Source organism: Ornithorhynchus anatinus, chromosome 11 (genome assembly GCF_004115215.2).
Source record: "Ornithorhynchus anatinus isolate Pmale09 chromosome 11, mOrnAna1.pri.v4, whole genome shotgun sequence".
Taxonomy (NCBI): Eukaryota; Metazoa; Chordata; class Mammalia; order Monotremata; family Ornithorhynchidae; genus Ornithorhynchus; species Ornithorhynchus anatinus.
In genome coordinates, this window is record NC_041738.1 from 3,342,201 (window position 1) to 3,361,433 (window position 19,233).

Here is a 19,233-nt window from a genome sequence, read left to right on the forward strand (position 1 = left end):
AGAGAGTGACCGACCTGCCCTTTCAGGGGCCGGATCCTCTCCCCGCGGCCGCGGGCCGCCTGCCCTCCCGCCTCCCGCGACGGCGGGGTGGGGAAGAGATCCCCGTTCCCGTGCCTCCCGAGGAGCCGGGCGACCTCTCCGTAATCCGCGGGAGGTGGGGACCGGTGCCCGGGCCCCGTCGGGATCGTCTTCCAAGAAGCGAGCCCTCGGGGCCGTGGTGGAGGGGCAGGAGAGGAATGGGAGCCCGGGAAACGGTCCACTTCTCCTCTCCCTCCCTGAGTGGCGTGGGGGGTGATGGAGAGGTGGGGAGAGGAGGGCAGACCACAGCCCCGCCGCTCTGCCCGGGGCAGTACAGGGTCACCTTAGCCCCCCTCCCCCCCACCCCATCCCCCCCCCGAGCCTCGGGGCCCTAGTGACGGCGGGAGGGTTAGCGGGAACTCGGCGCCCCCGTCGTCCCGCACCATCCGGTGGCTACCTGCCCCTCCCCTCTCCCCCCTTTTCCTCCTCCAGCCCGCGGGAGCGGAGCCGCAAGCGGGCCCGGCGACCCGAGGTGAAACCCGAGCGTCTCGGCCCCGGTGTGCAGCTCCGCCCCGGAGTGGGCCGCTCGCCCTGCCCGGCTGGACGTTCTCCCCTCTCCGAGGGTGCGGGGAGGAAGAGGCAGCGGGGGCCCGAGCGACGGGGGATCCTCCTGGATCCCTCAGTTCGTCGGTCGGATTTACCGAGCCCCTACCGTGTGCCGATCATCGTACCGAGCGCCCGGGGGAGGACGGTAGAACCGAGTCGGGGGCCGCGTTCCCCGCTCCCGGGGAGCTTCGGGTCTGGAGGGGAATCCCGCCCAAAGGACCCGTTCCCTTCCCTCCCTCCGGAACCCCATCCTCGGGGCGCGGGGCGAGGAGAGGGAGTGGCCGCGTCCGGTTGAAGAGAACGAAGCGGACCGTGGGGGTGGGGGGGGCGGTCTGGGGGGGCTCGAGGGTCTGGAGCGGGGGGACGCAAGGGGGACGGAGAAAGAGACGGAGAACCGGCCGAGACGGAGGATCGGCAGCGGGAGGAAGGGGGGCGGTCGGCCGGTCGTTCGCTCATTCGGTCGCATTCACCGAGCCCTTGCCGCGTGCACAGCCCTGAACTGAACGCTCGGGAAAGTAACGACACTAACGTCGGTATTCGTTAAGCGCTTACCAGGTGCCGAGCACCGTTCTAAGCGCTGGGGGAGATACGGGGTCGTCGGGTGGCCCCACGTGGGGCTCGCGGTGAACTCCCCATTGGACGGATGAGGTCACCGAGGCCCGGAGAAGTGAAGCGACTCGCCCGCGGTCACGCAGCTGACAGGTGGCGGCGCCGGGATTAGAACCCGTGACCTCTGACCCCCGAGCCCGGGCGCACAACAGCGTCCCGTTGGTGCTCGGGAAAAGCCAAGGGAGCCTGCTGGGGCCGCTGGAGAAGTCCTGATCGAATGTACCGAGCGCTTCCTGGGTGCACTTCCCTCAGCCCCACAGCACGTCCCGTCCGTATCCGCGGTTTATTTCTATCGACGTCTGCCTCCCCTTCTGGACCGCAGGCCCGTCGCGGGCAGGGGAGGCGTCTGCCAACTCTCTCACGCTGCATTCTCCCAAGCGCTCGCTTCCGTCTTCTCCACCCGGCAAACGCTCGATAAACAAGCTCGATGGATTGACTGGTCGACCGCGCCACGGCGAGAGGAGCCCAAGCCGCGTCCCCCGGCCCCGATGCCCTTCCTCCCCACGGAGAGGGACGGACCCGAAGATGGGTACGGGGGGGACGCCGAGTTGCATCCTCGTCCTCGGTATCGATTCGAGTCCCTCTGCTCACTGGGCCTCGTGCTCCTCCCCGGTCACGTCCGGCAGACCGTCCCTTTCCCCGTTTCCCGGGTCCTTCCGGAGTCACGTTTCTAGGAGGCTCTCCCTGACCCCTCTCTCGTTTCCCCCCCCGGACTAACGGCTCATTTTCCTTCTGTCCCCCCCCCCCCCCACTTCCGCGTAAGCGCCCTCCCCGCGGCCCCCACAGCACCTGGGAACGTACCTTTAAACTCCGGCCGGTTCCCCTCCCTTGTGCCGTGTCTCCCTCCCCCCTAGATTCTGAGCCCTTTTAAAGGCCGGGATCGTATCTTTATATGCCGTCGTACTCTCCCGGTCGCTGAATACCCTGCGCGGGGTAAGCGTTCGACGGACGCCGTCGATCGACCGGTGGGAAGAGGAAGCTCAGGAAGGTCGGGGGCTGGGGAGGATTCCGACGATTCGCCGAGTATCTGTCGTCCGCACCACTTGGGGAGGGTCGAGGTCTCGAGTGCCCTTTCGCCTCCTCTCTTCCTTCTCCCCTCCTTCCCTCCTCCTTTTTATTCTCTCTTTTTTGTCCCCTTCCCCTTATTACTGGCCGCCTTTCCCTGTGTAAAAGCTCCTCCCCTGGCTTTGGACTCCGGGAATTATGCCAGAGAGCGGGGCGTACTTATGCGAGTGATGGCCCGACTGAGGATCGAGAAGCAGCGGGGCCTAGCGGATAGAGCAGGTCACCGCGGGAAGGGAACGCGCCCACCAGCTAACGATGATAATTACGGCGTTTGTTAAGTGCCTGCCGGGCGCCAAGCGCCGTTCTAAGCGCTGGTACAGACCGTAAGCCCGACGGAGGGCGGGGACCGCCTCTGTCTGCTACCCATTTGTCCATTCCAAGCGCTTAGTCTAGTGCTCTGCACGCCGTGAGCGCTCAGTACGTACCGTTGGATGAACACAAGGTAATCGGGTTGTCCCTCGTGGGGCTCCCGGTCTTCATCCCCGTTTTACAGATGAGACGACTGAGGCACAGAGAATTCCCTAATAAGAATGTTGGTATCCGTTAAGCGCTTACTCTGTGCAGGGCGCTGTTCTAAGCGCTGGGGTGGACCCAGGGTCATCGGGCTGCCCCACGTGAGGCTCCCGGTCTTCATCCCCGTTTTCCAGATGAGGTCACCGAGGCACAGAGGAGTGAAGCGACCCGCCCCCGGTCACCCGGCTGCCAGGTGGCGGAGCCGGGATTCGAACCCCCGCCCTCGGACCCCCAGGCCCGGGCTCTTTCCGCCGAGCCACGCCGCTTCTCTCTGTTCCGCTGCGCTCTCCCAAGCACGCGGTAAGCGTCCCGTGAATGCGACCGATTGATTTAGTCGGAAGCTTTCCGTCCCGGCCCCGCCGCTTGCCTGCGAGGTGACGTTGGGCAGGTGGGCCGACCTCTCCGTGCCTCGGTCACCTCATCTGTAAAACGGAGGTGAGGGTTGTGAGCCCCGCGGACTGTGTCTTCCAGGCTCCGAGCCCGTCGCGGGCGGGGATGGTCTCTCTCGGCTGCCGAACTGTACTTTCCAAGCGCGCAGTACGGCGCCCGGCGCGCAGCCAGCGCTCGATAGATACGACCGAGTGAGTGAACGGCGCCGACGGAACCCGTAGCTACCCCGGCATTCGGTACGGTGCCCGGCACCTAGTACGTGCTTAGCCAGCGCCGCAAAAAAACCGAAAGAGAATTCGGTTTCAGTTCAGTGCCTTGCACCTGGTGGGTGGTCGATATATACGGTAACTAATACCGGTGGTATTTCCGACACCTCGTCTTGGGTCAAGAGCCCGGCCGCGGTTTCAAATCAGACAGCCGTTTTAGGCCAGCCGGCTTTCACCCGAAATAGATGGATGGGAGGCCGAAGTGAATTATCCCTGCGGTTCGGTCTCGTGGTCCCGACTTCCACCCGCCCTTCCTTCCCGACGGACGCTCCCCGTTCCGAGGCGTTCGTCTCCGTCCGCCCTCCGGTGCCCCGCTCCTAATCCCCGTGAGCGGCGGAGACGGATGGCCAGCGGCGGGGCTCGGGGCGGGCCTCCCGGCCCCCGCCCAACGGAGACAGGTGAGCGGACCGGACGGACGTAGGATGCGGGCTTCCCGGGACCCTCCCCCGGGCCCCGGGGCTCTCTCCTCTCCGCGGCGTCCGGCGGAGCCCGGCTGCCGGTCGATCCGCCGCCGCAGACCCGGAGAGGTCGACCGAAAGAAATGCCCCGTCGGGATGAAGCTTCGGCAGAACACGCAGAAAGGGAAACTGATATTTGCGGAACGGGGGAGGACGGGTCTGTCTCCGGGCCATCCAGCGGGGAGCCGGCTTTCGGCAGGGCGCCGGGCCCGGGTGGCACCGAGACCCCGCGGGATCAGGACCCGGGCGCGCCCCGGCAGCCCGGAGGGTGAGATCGCGGGGGGCTGGCAGCTCGACGCTGGAGGTGCCCTGCCCTTTCCCGTCGCCCACCCCCCCCCCCCCACCCCCCGCTCCCCTTAAACGGTCGATGGGTGCTGTCGACCCGTCGCTCGCAGAGGACCGTGCCAAGCCCTTGGGGGAGTTCCTTACAACAGAGGCGATATCCTCGACGGTGTTTATCGAGCGCTCGCTGCGCGCCATCTAATCGCGGGCGGGAACCTGTCTGCCAACCCCGTTGTAGCGCACCCTCCCGGATGCTTCACGCGGCGCTCCGCAAACGCTAAGCGCTCAGTAAACGCGACGGATCGACTGACGGTGGATCGCCGGGCCGAACGCTCGGGAGGGTGGCCCGTTGGTCGGTTGCCACGTTCCCCGTCCACAACGAGCTCACGGTTTAGAGGGGGAGGCGGACTTTAATACGAATAGATAATATATCATTTCTAGACACGGAGGAGCCGCGGGGCCCAGGGTGGGGGCGGCTACCAGATAATAACCGTGTTGGTATCTGCTGGGCGCCTACTGGGCGCGGAGCGCCGTTCTAAGCGCCGGGGGAGATACAGGGTCATCGGATCGTCCCCCGCGAGGCTCCCGGTCTTCATCCCCGTTTTCCAGATGAGGGAACCGAGGCCCAGAGAAGTGAAGCGACTCGCCCGCGGTCACACGGCTGCCAGGTGGCGGGGCCGGGGTCCGACCCCACGACCTCTGACGCCCAGGCCCGGGCGCTTTCCGCTGAGCCACGCTGCTTCCCGATGCCTAAAGGGCACGGGTCGAAGAGAAGAGGCAACCGGAGCTCACTGTCCCGAGAGGGGAGGGGGTGGGCAGGCGGGCTCGGCAACTTGTGGGGAGGAGGGGGCGCCGAGCGGATGCCGGCGAGGGACTCGACCCCGCCTCTCCCCGCTCCGTGGGGCGAGGAGATCCCGGGCCATCGCAGGGCTGGGACCGGGGGCTCCTCCCGGATCGGAGGCAGAGATTCGGACTTCTGGAACACGGCGGGGGGCAAGGTCACGCGTGCCGGGGCCTGCCACGGCGCCGACGTGCCGGAGCCCGCCCGGTTCTCCCGCGGATCGGCGCGGGGCCGGCTCTCCGCTCCGTCCCGCGCCCCCGGGACCCGGCCCCCCGATCCGGTGGGCCCCCGCAGCCCGGGGGGGCAAGGAGGAACCGGGACGGAGCGGTGGGCGTCCGCGTGGGACTCGGTGGGCTGGGCTCGGGCCGGGGAGGGGGCCGAGGTTTGCCAAGGGAGCCCATCGGCTTCGCTCCCTCCGGGAAACGGGGGCCGGGACGGGGCCCCGGCGGAGGGCGAGGAAGCCACATCGAAAGCCCGTTTCTGTCCCTCGGCGCCTTTTGGATCGCGGCTCGGCCGGGGCGGTGATGAAAATCTTGGTCTGCGCCAAGTGCTTACTGTGTGCCGAGCACTGTGCTAGAAACGGAATAATCCGGAAGGACAGAGTCCCCGGGGCCCTACCCGGGGCTCCCCATCTTAGCAGAGAGGGAAAGGGGGTATTTCGAGATAATCAGGTTGGACACAGTCTACGTAGGAGGGAGAGCGGGTGTCGAGTCTCCATTTTACGGAGGAGGAAACCGAGGCCCGGAGAAATCAAGTGACTCGCCCAAGGTCACCCGGCGGGCACGGGGTCGGATCGGGATCAGAACCCAGGTCTTGGGACCGCCGGAGCCGTGCTCCTTCCGCGGGGCCGCGGCCTCCTCTCTCTGAGTCTGGATGTCTGGAACCTGCCGCCGTCTCCTTTTTTGCACGGGTTCGAGCCGACCGGCCGATTTACTCCCTTGGTTCCCCGCCCCCATCCCGGCCCCAAAACCCCTTTGTCCAGATCCGTAATTTCTTTGCGTTAACGTCCGCTTCCCGCGTCGGATCCCGGGCCGGGGACCTGTCTGTCGTACTGCTGTTCTGTACCCTCCCAAGCGACCTCTGTCTGACCTGATTCGCCTGCCTCTACCTCGGCGCTCAGTACAGCAGTCGACCCGTAGTCGGCGCTTAAGAAATACCGTAACGGTCATCATCTGTTCCAGATGGACACGGGTCACAGCGAATGATCGGTCGGTCAGTCGGGAGTATTTATTGAGCGGGTACCCGTTTTCAGGACACCCAGAATGAGCACCGGGGAGAGTAGGTCGATCCCCTCTGCCTCATCCGGAAAATGATTCCGGCTCTCCCTCCTCCTTAGACGGAGAACCCCTCGGGGAGTCCGTTGGACCCGAAGAAACGGTGTCTACGCGTGCGTTCGCGCTCCGCGTTTGGCTGGTAGGGATTTTGAGAGAGCCCCGGCCCGCCTGGAATGATCGCACGGTGGTGCCGGGATAGAAATGATGATAGTAATAAAAATGATAATGATATCTGCGGAGCGCTTACCGTACGCCAGACGCCGTGCCGAGCTCTGGGGTAGATAAAGACGAACGGGTCGGGCGCAGTCCCCGTCCCACGCGGGGGCTCGCGGCCTTCATCCTCGCTTTACAGATGAGGTGACCGAGGCACAGAGAAGTCGGGTGACCCGCTCGAGGTCACCCAGCGGACGGGCGGCAGGGCCGGGATTAGAACCCGTGTCCCTCTGACTCCCGGGCCCGTGCTCTACCACTAGGCCTTGCCGCTGGAAAGGAACGGTCGGTGCGCCCGCCCCCGGGGCGGGATCGGGCCAGGACCGCGGCCCCCGTCGGGGGGTTTTCCGGAGCCGGCCCCCGCCGGGCCTCCGGAGGGCGGGGGCCGTTCCCCGCGGAGGACCGGGCGGCGGCCCCCGAGGGGCCCGGTGCGGGGGAGGGAGATCGATCCGGGGGCCTCCGTCCTTCCCCGCCGAGCGGGATCCCGTCCCCCCGGCCGGCCCGGCTCCGGGCGTCCGCGTGGCGGCCCGGCCCGGCCCGGCGCGGGACTGACCGGCGCTCTGGTCTTCCGTTCCAGGGCCCCCGAGATCATCCTGGGCTTGCCGTTCTGTGAGGCCATCGACATGTGGTCCCTGGGCTGCGTCATCGCAGAGCTGTTTCTGGGTTGGCCCCTCTACCCCGGAGCGTCCGAGTACGACCAGGTGGGTGCGGCGAGGGCGGCGGGGGGGCCGGGCCGACCGCCCGCCGCCGCCGTCGCTCACGATCCTCCTCCGACCCGGCCCGCACGCGGGGCTCCTCCGACGCCCACCTCCTCGCGCCCGACGGACCACCGCTCTCCCCGCCTCCGAGGCCTAATCGGAGGCCCGCCCCCTCCCGGAGGCCTTCCCCGATCGAACCCTCCTTCCCCCTTCTCCCGTTCCCTTCCGTATCGCCCCGACTGGCCCCCTTCATCCGTCCCCCGCCTCCCGGCTCCGAACCACCTACGTCCGGATCCGTCGCTCGTCGACCGGTATTCACCCTCTAGAACGGGAGCTCGCCGAGGGCGGGGGCCGTGGCCGTTATATTGTTTTACCGTACTCTCCCAAGTGTGCCCGATTCAGCGCTCTGCGCGCAGCGAGGGCTCGGCGAATACGATCGACTGACTGCTACCGAGGCAACCCGCGTGAGAGCTTTCCTAAGCGCCCAACGCGGTGCCCGGCGCGCAGTGAGCGCTCGGTAGACGCTGGGTCGTGGGCTCGAATCCCGGCTCGGCCGCCTGTCAGCCGCGGGACCGTGGGCGGGTCGCTTCGCTTCTCGCTGCCTCAGCGTGACCTCATCCGGAAAACGGGGATTGAGCGTGAGCCTCACGTGGGGCATCCCGACGACCCCGGATCTCCCCCAGCGCTTAGAACGGTGCTCTGCGCGTAGTAGGCGCTTAACAGATACCGACGTTACCGTTATCGAACGGGCGAACGGATGAGATGCGGACTGAAGGGGAGGAGGCCCGGGCGGGACCGAGCAACCGATCGGGGGGGGAGGGTGCGAGAGGACCCCCGGATAGAGCAGCGGGGGAGTCAGGAGGACCCGAGTTCCAATCCCGCCTCCGCCACCCGTCTGCCGCGTGACCCCGGGCAAGGCGCTTCGCTCCTCTGGGCCTCGGCTAACCTCATCTGTAAAATGGGGAGTAGGACCGCGAGCCCCGTGGGGGCTGTGGATGGGGTCCAGCTGGATCAGCCGGTGTCTACCTCGCCACTTAGCGCGGTGCCCGGCGCACAGTGGGAACTCAAGAGATGCCGCTGCGAAGCAGCGTGGCTCAGTGGAAAGGGCCCGGGCTTGGGAGTCGGAGGTCGCGGGTTCTAATCCCGGCTCCGCCGCCTGGCAGCCGTGGGGCCTTGGGCGAGTCGCTTCACTTCCCTGGGCCCCAGTGACCTCATCTGGAAAACGGGGATGAAGACCGGCAGCCCCACGGGGGGACAGACCGATTCCCTCGTGTCTACCCCGGCGCTTAGAACGGTGCTCGGCGCGTAGTAAGCGCTTAACAGATACCGGCATTATTATTATTACTGTTATTCGCGGGGCGGGGGGCGGGTTTGGAGGAAGGAAGCCGGGGAGCGCGGTCAGGGGTGAATTGCATTTGAGGCTCCGGGAGTTGTGCCGGGAAGAGTCGGAGGCGCGAGGGGTACGAGGTCGCCGAGCGGGACGGCCGTCCGGGCCGGAGCCGGGGATCCGGCCGGAGGCGGTCACCGCGCCCGCGGGAACTGCCGTCCTCCCCGGGGGAGCGTACGTTGAGGAGCTCAGAGCCCGGAGGGACGTCCCGGGGTCATCCGGAGGGAAGCGCTCAATACCAACGTTATCATTATCACCCCGGCGGAGGAAACGCGGAGGGGGCAGGCCGAGAATCGGGACGGTCTCGAATGTGACGGACCGAGGCGGGAGAGGATTTCTCAGGGAACGCCGAGCGGCTGGGTCGCCGGGCGGGCGAGAGATCGAGGGGGATCAGGACGGCGAGGAGGCGGGCTGGGGCAGAGACGCGGCAGCGGGACCTTAGGGGAAGTCAGGGGACCTGGGTTCTAATCCCAGGCTCTAGCACCTGTCTGCCGGGTGACCTCGGGCGAGTGACTTCGCCGCTCCGTGCCTCGGTTCCCTCATCTCTAAAACGGCGAGTCAACGCCTGTGCTCCCCCGCGCCTTGACCGTGGGGCCCGGGTCGGGGCTGGCTCCGACGCCACGCCCTTCTGACCACCCCGGCGCTTCGCGCGGTCCTCGGCTCACGGTAAGCAACGCCGCGGGGATTACGACCCGCCTCGGTCGGTCCGCGGGGACCCCGGGCCTGCTCGGGAAGATCTCGCGGCATCCGCCGGCGGGCTGCCGGCGCCGTCGGCCCTCGAGGTGTCGAGGGTGCCGGCGGCCTCCGGTTCACGAGCCGGCTCGCCCCGGGGGGATTAGATCGTCTTCTTCCTCGTCAGCCGCCGGATGGGCGGATCCTAGCATCTCTGGAAGCGGTTCAGCTTGGCGGGGGGAGGCGGGGGGCGGGTGCGCCGAGGAGCGTCGGAGCCGGATCGTATCCCGACGGTGCTCAGTGATCACGGTATTTCTTAACCAGGGTGAAAACGCCCGAATCCTACCCCTCTTGGGTGCCGTGAGGGGGAGATTAAAATAATCAGTGGAAGGCGCTTTGGCATTAAAAGCACCAAATAGAAACTCGGGCGTCATTATCCTCCGGACCGTTAGCTTGTCGTGGGCAGGGAGAATGGGGTTTTTTTAATGGTGTTTGTTAAGCATTTACTGCGTGCCGGGTACTGGCCTGAGCGCTGGGGCAGATACGAGAGAATCAGGTTGGACGCGGCCCATGTCTCGCCCGGGACCCGCGGTCTCAATCCCCATTTTACGGATGAGATGACCGGGGCACGGTGAAGCCAGGTGACTTGCCCAGGATCTCACGGCCGTGGAGCTGAGATCGGAACCCAAGTCCTTCCGACTCCCGGGACCGTGCTCTGTCCTCCGGGTCACGCCGCTTCTCCCTGTCCACCGACCCTGTCGTAGCGCACCCTCCCACGTGCTTAGTACAGTGCTCGGCACACGGTGTGTGCTCGAAATAGACGACTGATCGATCGATGGTATCCGAGTGCCTACTGGGAGCCGAGAACCGTATTGAGGACTGGGGCAGATAAAAGAAAATCGGCTCGGTCCACGGGCCCTGGGCTTCGCAGGCGAAGTAGGAGAGAATAGGATTTAATCCCCGGTTTGCAGGTGGGGAAACCGAGGCACAGAGGAAACGAAATGGCTTACCCGGGGGTCACCCGGCGGAAAAATGGCCGAGCCAGGATGATAATATTAATTACGGTAACTGGTAGGTGCTTATTACGTGCCAAGCAGCGTTCTAAGCGCCGGGATAGAGCCGAGGTAATCGGGTCGTCCCACGTGGGGCTCACGGTCTCGATCTCCGTTCTCCCGATGAGGTCACCGAGGCCCAGAGACGTTAAGTGACTTACCCGAGGTCACGCAGCGGACAAGCGAGGGGCCGGGATTGGAACCCGTGGTCTCTGACTCCCGAGCCCGGGCCCTTGCCCCGAGGCCACGCTCCTTCTTCTCCATCTTCCGACTCCCAGGCCCGGGCTCCTTCCGCCCGGCCGAGTCGCTTCCCTTCTGCTGCCTTGGAATTGGCGTCGGTAAGATCAACTGCCAGTTGGCCTAGACGGTGGGCGGGGCCCCTGAAGGCAGGAGTTTGGAAAAGGAAGACGGGGCCAGGCCAGGGGAAGCGTTCTAGTGGAAAGCACATGATGATAACGACGGTATCTGTTAAGCGCTTTCTATGTGCAGGGCACCGTTCTAAGCGCCGGGGTTGGTCCGAGGTACTCAGATTGTCCCGCGTGGGGCTCACAGTCTTCATCCCCATTTTACAGACGAGGTCACTGAGGCCCAGGGAAGTGAAGCGACTTGCCCAAATAATAATGATGTTGGTATCTGTTAAGCGCTTACTATGTGCCGAGCACCGTTCTAAGCGCCGGGGGAGATAGATCCAGGGTCATCAGGTTGTCCCACGGGAGGCTCACAGTTAATCCCCATTTTACAGATGAGGGAACTGAGGCCCAGATTCCCACAGGAGTCGGGGACCCCACAGCTCTTATGTACAAAGCTGTAATTTTATTGATTTATATTAATGTCTGCCTCCCCCTTTAGATTGTCAACTTGTTGTGGGCAGGGGATGTGCCTGTTATATTGTACTCTCCCAAGCGCTTAGTACGGTGCCGGGCACACGGAAAGCGCTCAGTAAATGCACCTGGGTTTGAGTCCCTGCTCTGCCCCCGGGCCTCCGGGAAGTCGCCTAACCACCCTGGGCCTCGGTTCCCTCGCCCGGAGAGCGGGGCGGAGAAAAGCCGCCTCTGACTCCCCTAGAGGGGTGGGGTGAGGAGAAAATAAAATGACGGATGTGAAAGTGCTCCGGGAAGGCCAAGCGCTATTCGGAAACCAGCGACTTCCTATTCTTCTCATTAAATGCTCGTCGTCGGCCTGGAGGGCACAGAGACACCCAGGGATCCCGGGGGCTTTCGGAAGGGGGAGCCGTGATGGCTCAGGCCCCACCAGCGGCCCTTTCAATTAATCCGTCGATCGATGGCATCTATCGAGCACTTAGGTGTGCGGAACGTTGTAGCGAGCGCTTGGGAAGACGCAACGGGTTCGGTAGAGGTGAGCCGGCGGACGTCAAATTAGATTAGGGGAGGGGAAACAGTAGAGTGTAAGGATGTTTCCGTAAATGCTGGGTGGCTGGGTTGATGCGGAGGGGAGGGTGGAGAGGGGAAATGAGGATTTAATCCGCGCGGGCCTCTTGGAGGAGATGGGATTTTAGGAGGATTTTGAAGGTGGGGAGGGTGACGGTGCGTTAGCGGTGAAAGGGGAGGGGGTCCCAGGCCCGAGGAGGGATGCGGGCGAGGGGCTGGCAGCGAGACAGATGAGATCGAGGTACAGAGAGTAGGTGGGTATTAGAGGAGCGCAGCGCGGCGCGGGTCGGTGAGGTAGAGTAGAAGTAGAGAGCTGAGTGAGTGCCTTGAAGTGAAGTCAGTCAGTCAACCGTATTTTTAGAGCACTTACCGTGCGCAGAGGCCGATACTAAGCGCCTGGGAGAGTACGCTGTGACGATTTAACAGACGCGGCGAGCTCACGATATAAAACTGATGACAAGGAGTCCCTGTCTGGTGCAGAGTTGGATGGGAATCCCCCGGAAGCCCTCGAGGAAACATGGACCGAAAGTGTCCCCAGGCACCTCTCGGCATCAGATCTGCAGCTCTTGCAGACTGAGGCCGAGGATGGATTTTTGTATGGCCACAAGATCTTCAGAACATCCGCTGAGGCAAGGCCCGGTCCCCGTTGCCTTCCCGAGGAAGACTACGGTGACGTTACTGGGGAACGTGACCCGTTCAGCGCGGTCGGAAATACACGGTGACCTTTTACGATCGGAGAGACAACCTGGGCGCCGGACGGGACAAGGAGGCACAAACGATGACCGAAATAATGACCGAAAGATGGTCACGGCCCAGGTGGGGCCATTCTTTTAAACATTCCTTGCCCGCAAAGAGAAACCACGTGGCTTATCGGAGAGAGCAGGGGCCGGGGAGCCAGAGGACCTGGGTTCTGATCCCGGCTCCTCCGCCACCCGTCTTGGGCAAGTCGCTAAACTTCTCTGTGCCTCACGCTTACCTCATCCGTAAAACGGGGATGGAGACCGTGGGCCTCGTGTGGGACACGAGCCGCCTCCAACCTGATTGTCTTGTATCCACCCAGTGCCCGGCAGAGTTGCCCGGCACATAGTAAGCGCTTGACGGATGCCATTTTAAAAAAAAAAAAATGTTCAGTGAGAATCCCCACCCTCTGGAGATTCTTCCGGCTCAACCGGATGGGGCGTTTTTGAGCATCCTCGGGTCAGTCATTCGGGACCTACTCTTCGCTGACGACCGCGCCCCGGGAAGACGATCTCATGTTTGTCTCGAAAAAAAGCCCTATCCCGATCTTCTCCCAGCCAACGCCACACCCCACGGAAAGATTTCCGTCACCGGCGACGGGCTGGATTCTGCCAGCGTCGCCTCCCCGAGGACCTTCCGGCCCCCGAGCATCCTGGCATCAGGCGACCCTTGACGACTCCCCCCCCCCCCCCGCCCCATCCCTTTTACTCTTGCAGATTCGCTATATTTCCCAAACCCAGGGGCTGCCGGCCGAGTATTTGCTAAGCGCGGGGACGAAGACGACCAGGTTCTTCAACCGGGACACAGATTCCCCTTACCCTCTGTGGAGGCTGAAGGTAGGGAGGAGGAAGGGGGTCGGGGGGGGGTCCCTCCCCCCCCCCACGTGACTCGGGTCTGGCCGAGGGACCGGGCCCACCGACCCAACCGGACCCAACCGGGCCCGGCTCGGGGTGGGGCTGCGACGGCGGGAGGGCTCTCGGGTTCGGTAACCGGGCCGGGCCGGTTGGGGCGGTGGTTACGGCCGACCCGGCTGCTTAAATCGCCTGGAGGCCGGGCCTTCCCCGGGGATACGGTAAGGGTCTCCCAAGGGCCTGGGGGCCAATTTGCCCCAGAGGGGAGGTCTTTCTTCACCGAGGAAGGGGGAGAGAGGGAGGGCAGGGAAGTGGGGTTTGCCCCGTCTGACTGCGGGACGAGGCACGACTCCAACCCGACTTGTTCGTATCCGCCCCGGCGCTTAGTGAAGTGCCTGGCAGGTAGTAAGTGCTTAACGGATACCCCAGCTATTATTGCAAGATGAGCGTCAGGAGGACCCGGGTTTGAATCCCCGCTCCGCCACTTGTCTGCTGTGTGACCTTGGGCAGGTCACCTCACTTCTCTGGGCCTCAGTTCCCTCATCTGTCAGATGGGGATTAAGACCGTGAGCTCCACGTGGGACGGGGACCGTGTCCGACCCAATTTTCTTGTATCTTCCCCTGCGCTTAGAACAGTGTTTGGTACCCAGTCAGCGCTGAACAAACACCATTATCGTTATTATTATTATCATTTCCTCTGTCTTGACCAGACCCCAGACGACCACGAGGCAGAGACGGGGATTAAGTCCAAGGAGGCCAGGAAATACATCTTCAACTGTTTGGACGACATGGCCCAGGTGAGTTTCCTGAGCACCGCAGCCCTCCCCGCCGGTCTGATGAACCCCTCGCCGATCCACCGCCTCGCAGTGTCGCCCACCGTCTGTTCCGGGGCCAGGCGCCGGGGAGGGACCCGGCAGGGGCGGGGTGGATCGTCACCTCCACGATGTCACCCCGCGCCTTCGGAAATAGGGTCGGGCGTCTCTCCGGGCCTCCGGCCGTGCCGTCAGGCGGGGACGTGAGTGTCCCGCTGCCGGCCGGACGTGTTCTCTGGTCACCTGGACCGCGGCGGGAAGGGTCCGTGGCCGATCTGCGCTCCGGACCCACGGCCGGCCCGAGGTTTTGGTGAATGGCAACAACCCAGAGCACCCTGTAGGCAGGGAACATGCCGCCAACTCTCCCAAGCGGTTAGTACGGTGCTCCGCGCCCAGCGAGCGCTCCGTAAATACGGTCGATTGGTTGATAACTGGGCCTTGGGATGTTGAACCCCGGGCCTCGGGGATCCGGGTCTGTGGATTCTCCGAGAGGAGTTCCCGGCCCGCCCCGGACCGCTGACCTCGGATGGGCCGCTTCTCCCCATTAAGGCCGAGCGTCGCGTGTCCGACCTCCCCGCCCCCGAAAGGGGCCAGGCAATGAGGAGGCGGTTCGGTCAACGGAGAGCGAGGTTTCGGACCGCGGCCTGTCGGCGGGACCCCTTGGGACTTTGACCGGGACAGAGGCGGCTACGGTCGAGGGGGGCCGCCGGGGGGCTGCCCCGGGCTAGGCCCCTCTCCGCCGTTGGCCTCCAGCGGGAGGGCCGAGGTCTCGGCCGGCAGCCGCCGTGACCGGGCCTCGCTGAGCCTCTGGCCGCTCCTGGGCCCGCCGCTGTAGTCTGCGGGCCCTGGAGTTGCCGACCTTCTCTCCCGTTCTGCCCCGCTCCGTGACGCCACCCACCCAGGGGCCTCGGACCCCCCACTTGGGCCGGCGGTGGCGTTGGAACCGATCCCTAGGAGGTTGACGGGACCTCCCCACACCCAGCCTCGGTTCCTGCCCTCGCCCCACGCTGGAAATCCCACCCACTGCCTTCCCTCCCCTAAGGCCGTCCTGCCGTCTCTTTCTCCCTCGCGTCCCTCTCCCTCCCCGTCCCCGTCTCCCTCCCCTCCGCTTCCGGCACCTCCCCGCCCCCGTCCCAGGTGAACGTGGCGACGGACCTGGAGGGGAGCGACCTCCTGGTGGAGAAGGCCGACCGGCGGGAGTTCATAGACCTGCTGAAGAAGATGCTGACGATCGACGCGGATAAGAGGGTCACGCCCATCGAGACCCTCAACCACCCCTTCGTCACCATGACCCACCTGCTGGACTTTCCCCACAGCTCCCAGTACGGCCGCCTCCCCGCCCTTTCCCGCTTGGGTTCGGGGGGAGGCCGCGGGGACGGGGGGGGGGGGGGGGACCCGTGGCCTGGAACCCCCGGTCCCCCAGGAGGGCGAGCCGGGACGGACCGTCTTCCTCGGAGGGGGGTCGGGGGGGGCGGGGGGGGGGGGCGACCCGAACTTTAGGCGATGACGACGTTTCCCACCGCAGCAAGCGAGGGGCCGTGGGCTCGGCTATCAGATTGGGTCCGGGCCCCTAGAGCCCAACCGGCTGACCCTCCCACTCGCTCTCTCTGACTCTGGCTCTCTCTCTGTCTCTCCCCTGCCCCCCCGACTCTGTTTCTCGCTGTCTATCTCTGCCTTTCTGCCTCTGTCTCTCTGCCTCTCTCTCCCCCCGTCGCTCTCTGTCTCTCTGCCTCTCTCCGTCCCCCTCGCTCTCCGTCTCTCTGTGTACGTCTCTACTCCTCTCTGCGCCTGTCCCTTTCTCCGCCCCCCTCGGTATCTGCCTCTGCTCGTCTCTGTCTCCTTCTGTCTCTCTGCGTCGGTGTCTCTCTGCCTCTCTCCCTCCCCCTCGCTCCCTGTCTCTGTCCGTACTTCTCTCTGTGTCTATGCCTTTCTCCACCCCCCCTCGCTCTCTGTCCCCGTCCCTCTGCATCTGTCTCTGCTTGTCCCTGTCTCCCGTCTCTGCGTCTGTGTCTCTCTGCCTCTCTCCCTCCCCCTTGCTCTCTGTCTGTCTCTGCTTCTCTCCGTTTTTCGGTGTCTCTCTGCCTCTCTTCCTTCCCCTTCTTTCTCTCTCCGTCTCCGCGTTTGACTCTGTCTCTCTCTGCCTGTCTCTCTCCGTCTCGCTCCCGGCCCCCCCTCCCTCTGACTGTTCCTCTCCACCTCCCTTCCTCTCTCTGTCTCTTGATATCTCTCTGTCTCTCTTCTCTGTGCGTTTCTTGCCTCCTCTCTCTCTATCTCTGTCTCTCTCGTCTCTCTGTATTCCTTCCTCTCTCTGTGTCTCTATCTGTGTCTCTCGTCTCATCTCTCGCCTCTGTATATTTCTCCTGCCTCTCTCCGTATCTCTATATCTGCCTCTCTTGTCTCTGCACCTTTCTGGCGGCGTCTGGATCTCTGTCCCTGACTCTGTCTCCCTCCTTCTGTCTCTCTGTCTCTCTTTCCCTTCCTCTCTGTTTCCTTCCCTCCCCGTCTCTCTCTCTTTGGGCCCGCCTGTCCGTCCCTCCTCCCCCGGGGGCAATAGCGTCAAGTCGTGCTTCCAGAACATGGAGATCTGCAAGCGGCGGGTGAACCTGTACGACACCGTGAACCAGAGCAAAACCCCGTTCGTCACCCACGTGGCCCCCAGCACGTCCACCAACCTGACCATGACCTTCAACAACCAGCTCAGCGCCGTCCACGGCCAGGTCAGGCCGCGCCCCGAGGCCGGAGGACCCGGGTCGAGGGCGGGTGCGAGAGAGGGCCGACCGGCGGGGCGGGGAGCGGGGTCGGCTGCCTCCCGCCGGGGCCGGGCCTCTTAGCTGGACTCAGGAGTGTGGCCTGCTTATCCTCAGGCAGAGCTAGAGCTGCTCCCTCCGTGTGCGCGCTCGAGTGCGGGTGGGCGTCAGAGGTCATGGGTTCGAATCCCGGCTCCGCCACCAGGCAGCTGCGTGACTGTGGGCGAGTCACTTCACCTCCCTGGGCCTCAGTTACCCCATCTGTAAAATGGGGATTCACCGGGAGCCTCACGTGGGACAACCTGATGACCCCGTATCTCCCCCGGCGCTTAGAACGGTGCTCTGCACATAGTAGGCGCTTAACAGATACCAACAGTAGTAAGGGAGCGTGGCTCAGTGGAAGGAGCCCGGGCTCGGGAGTCAGAGGTCGTGAGTTCCAATCCCGGCCCCGCCGCTTATCGGCCGTGTGACTCTGGGCAAGCCCCTTCACTTGCCTGTGCCTCAGTGACCTCATCTGGAAAATGGGGATTAAGACCGTGGGCCCCACGTGGGACAACCTGATTACCTTGTACCCCTCCCAGCGCTTAGGACAGTGCTTGGCACACGGTAAGCGCTTAACGAATGCCGCCGTCGTTATCATTATCATCATTTAGGTCTGCATATGGGTGTGAGTCTGTGTATGTGGGGGCGCAGGTGGGTGTGCATTAGTGTCTGGGGGCGGTGCAGGCAGATGTGCGTTTGTGTGCGCAAGCGGGTGTGCGTATACGTCTCCGCGGGTGTGTATTTCTGTCCGTGTGGGCCTGTTTGTCGGTGCGTGCGTGTATTTGCCTGAATGTGCATCGGCCTGTGTGTGTCTTCACTGTTTGCATGGTACCTGTTAAGCGTTTATTGTGTGTCAAACACTGTTCTAAGCCCTGGGGTAGGTACAAGTTAATTAGGTTGGACACGGTCCCTGTCTCACACGGGGCTCACGGTCTAAACAGGGGGGAGAACAGGTACCGAGTCCCCGTTTCAGAGTTGAGGAAGCCGAGGCATAGAGAAGTTAAGTGACGCGTCCGGGGGCGCACAGCAAGCAGGCGGAGTCGGGATTAGAACCCAGGTCCCTCCGACTCCCAGGCCAGTGCTCTTTCCACTAGGCCGGGCTGCTTCCCCGTGCCGGGGGCGTACGCTCACTTACGCGTGTTTCCGGAGGGGATTTTTCCGGCCGTGTGTGAATCCCTAGGGCGGGATGTGCGTACGCCTGTTTGTGAACTTAGGTCTTCGTATGTGTGAGTCTGTAGGGTTAGTATGAGTGCCTGGCTACGCGTGCATGTCTCTGCATCTGTACTGGTGCCTTTGGAGAGGTGTGTGTATTCCTGAACCTGTACGTGTTCACGTGTTATCCGATTATCTGGGGTCCCTATGTTTCTGGGTTCATGGCTACGTACCGGGGATGGGGGCGGTCACCGAGCCTCTCTAGGTGGGTTCATTCACATCGTGTGCGTGTCTTCCGAATCGGTGTGTTTTACGTCTCTGTGTGTGCTGGGGGTCCGAATCGGTGTGTGCCTCTCTGCGTTGTGTGTCTCTGTGTGCGTGCCCGTTCTCTCCATTCCCCTTTCTCTCCCCGCTCCCTCCGACTCAGCCCGCTCTTTTCCCTCGTCCCTTTTCCTGCCCCTCTCCCCGCTCTCCCCTCCCCACGGCTCTCCCCACTTCCCCCACTCTTTCCGCTCCCCCCAGCCCCTGTGCTCTTCGCACCCCTTCTCCCCTCTCCCGCCCCCACCACTTCTCTCCGCTCCCCACCACTCTCTCCACTCTCCCCACTTTGGGCTCTGGGCCGAATACCCACCCCTCAACCCGCAAGGCTCGAGGCCCGGGGCCTCCTCCTCGTCAGGTGTCCTTGCGGTTACCCCAGCCGTGTGCGTCCGTGCGCGCGTGCGCACAGGCGAGGCCCGGGAGGGGGCCCGCCCGGGTGCGTGGGTGTACGTGGGTGAGGATTGAGGCACGGGTGCGCGTGCGTCTTCGGGTGTGCACGGGGGGGGCTCTTCCATTCCGGCCACGTGGATTGCCCGGGCTTGCCCGGCCCAAGAGGAGGAGGAGGAGGAGGATGAAAAGGAGGAGGAGGAAGCAGAGGCGCTTCCCGGGGCGGGCTCGGAAAACCGGGGTCCGTGCTTGGAGCTGGCGGGCGGGGCCGCCGGGATGAGTCCGAGGGCTCGGCCCGTTCCCCAGGTCTCTGGCAAAGGGGTTTCGGGACAAGAGCAGAGGGAGGATTCCCCGGCTCGACCCAGCCTAGGCCCCCCCCCCCCCCCGATCCGAAACCTTGCACTGCCTCGGACCCCCGCCCCCTCTTCCTCCCGACTGCGGCACTCGTTCCTTCTCT

The 19,233-nt window shown here is 64.3% G+C and overlaps 1 protein-coding gene across 7 annotated transcripts in view; it reads left to right on the forward strand.

Moving 5' to 3' along the window:
- The window catches only part of HIPK2 (homeodomain interacting protein kinase 2), a 53,747-nt gene that overhangs the window by 21,191 nt on the left and 13,323 nt on the right, over positions 1–19,233 (forward strand). For 6 of the 7 annotated variants that reach the window (XM_029075305.2, XM_029075306.2, XM_029075300.2 and 3 more), the window contains exons 3-7: positions 7,110–7,233; positions 13,184–13,303; positions 14,029–14,115; positions 15,268–15,452; positions 16,685–16,847. In XM_029075305.2, coding sequence (XP_028931138.1) covers positions 7,110–7,233; positions 13,184–13,303; positions 14,029–14,115; positions 15,268–15,452; positions 16,685–16,847 — 679 coding nt within the window. The remainder of the gene's footprint in view (positions 1–7,109; positions 7,234–13,183; positions 13,304–14,028; positions 14,116–15,267; positions 15,453–16,684; positions 16,848–19,233) is intronic. The other variant, XM_029075308.2, reaches the window with a different exon arrangement.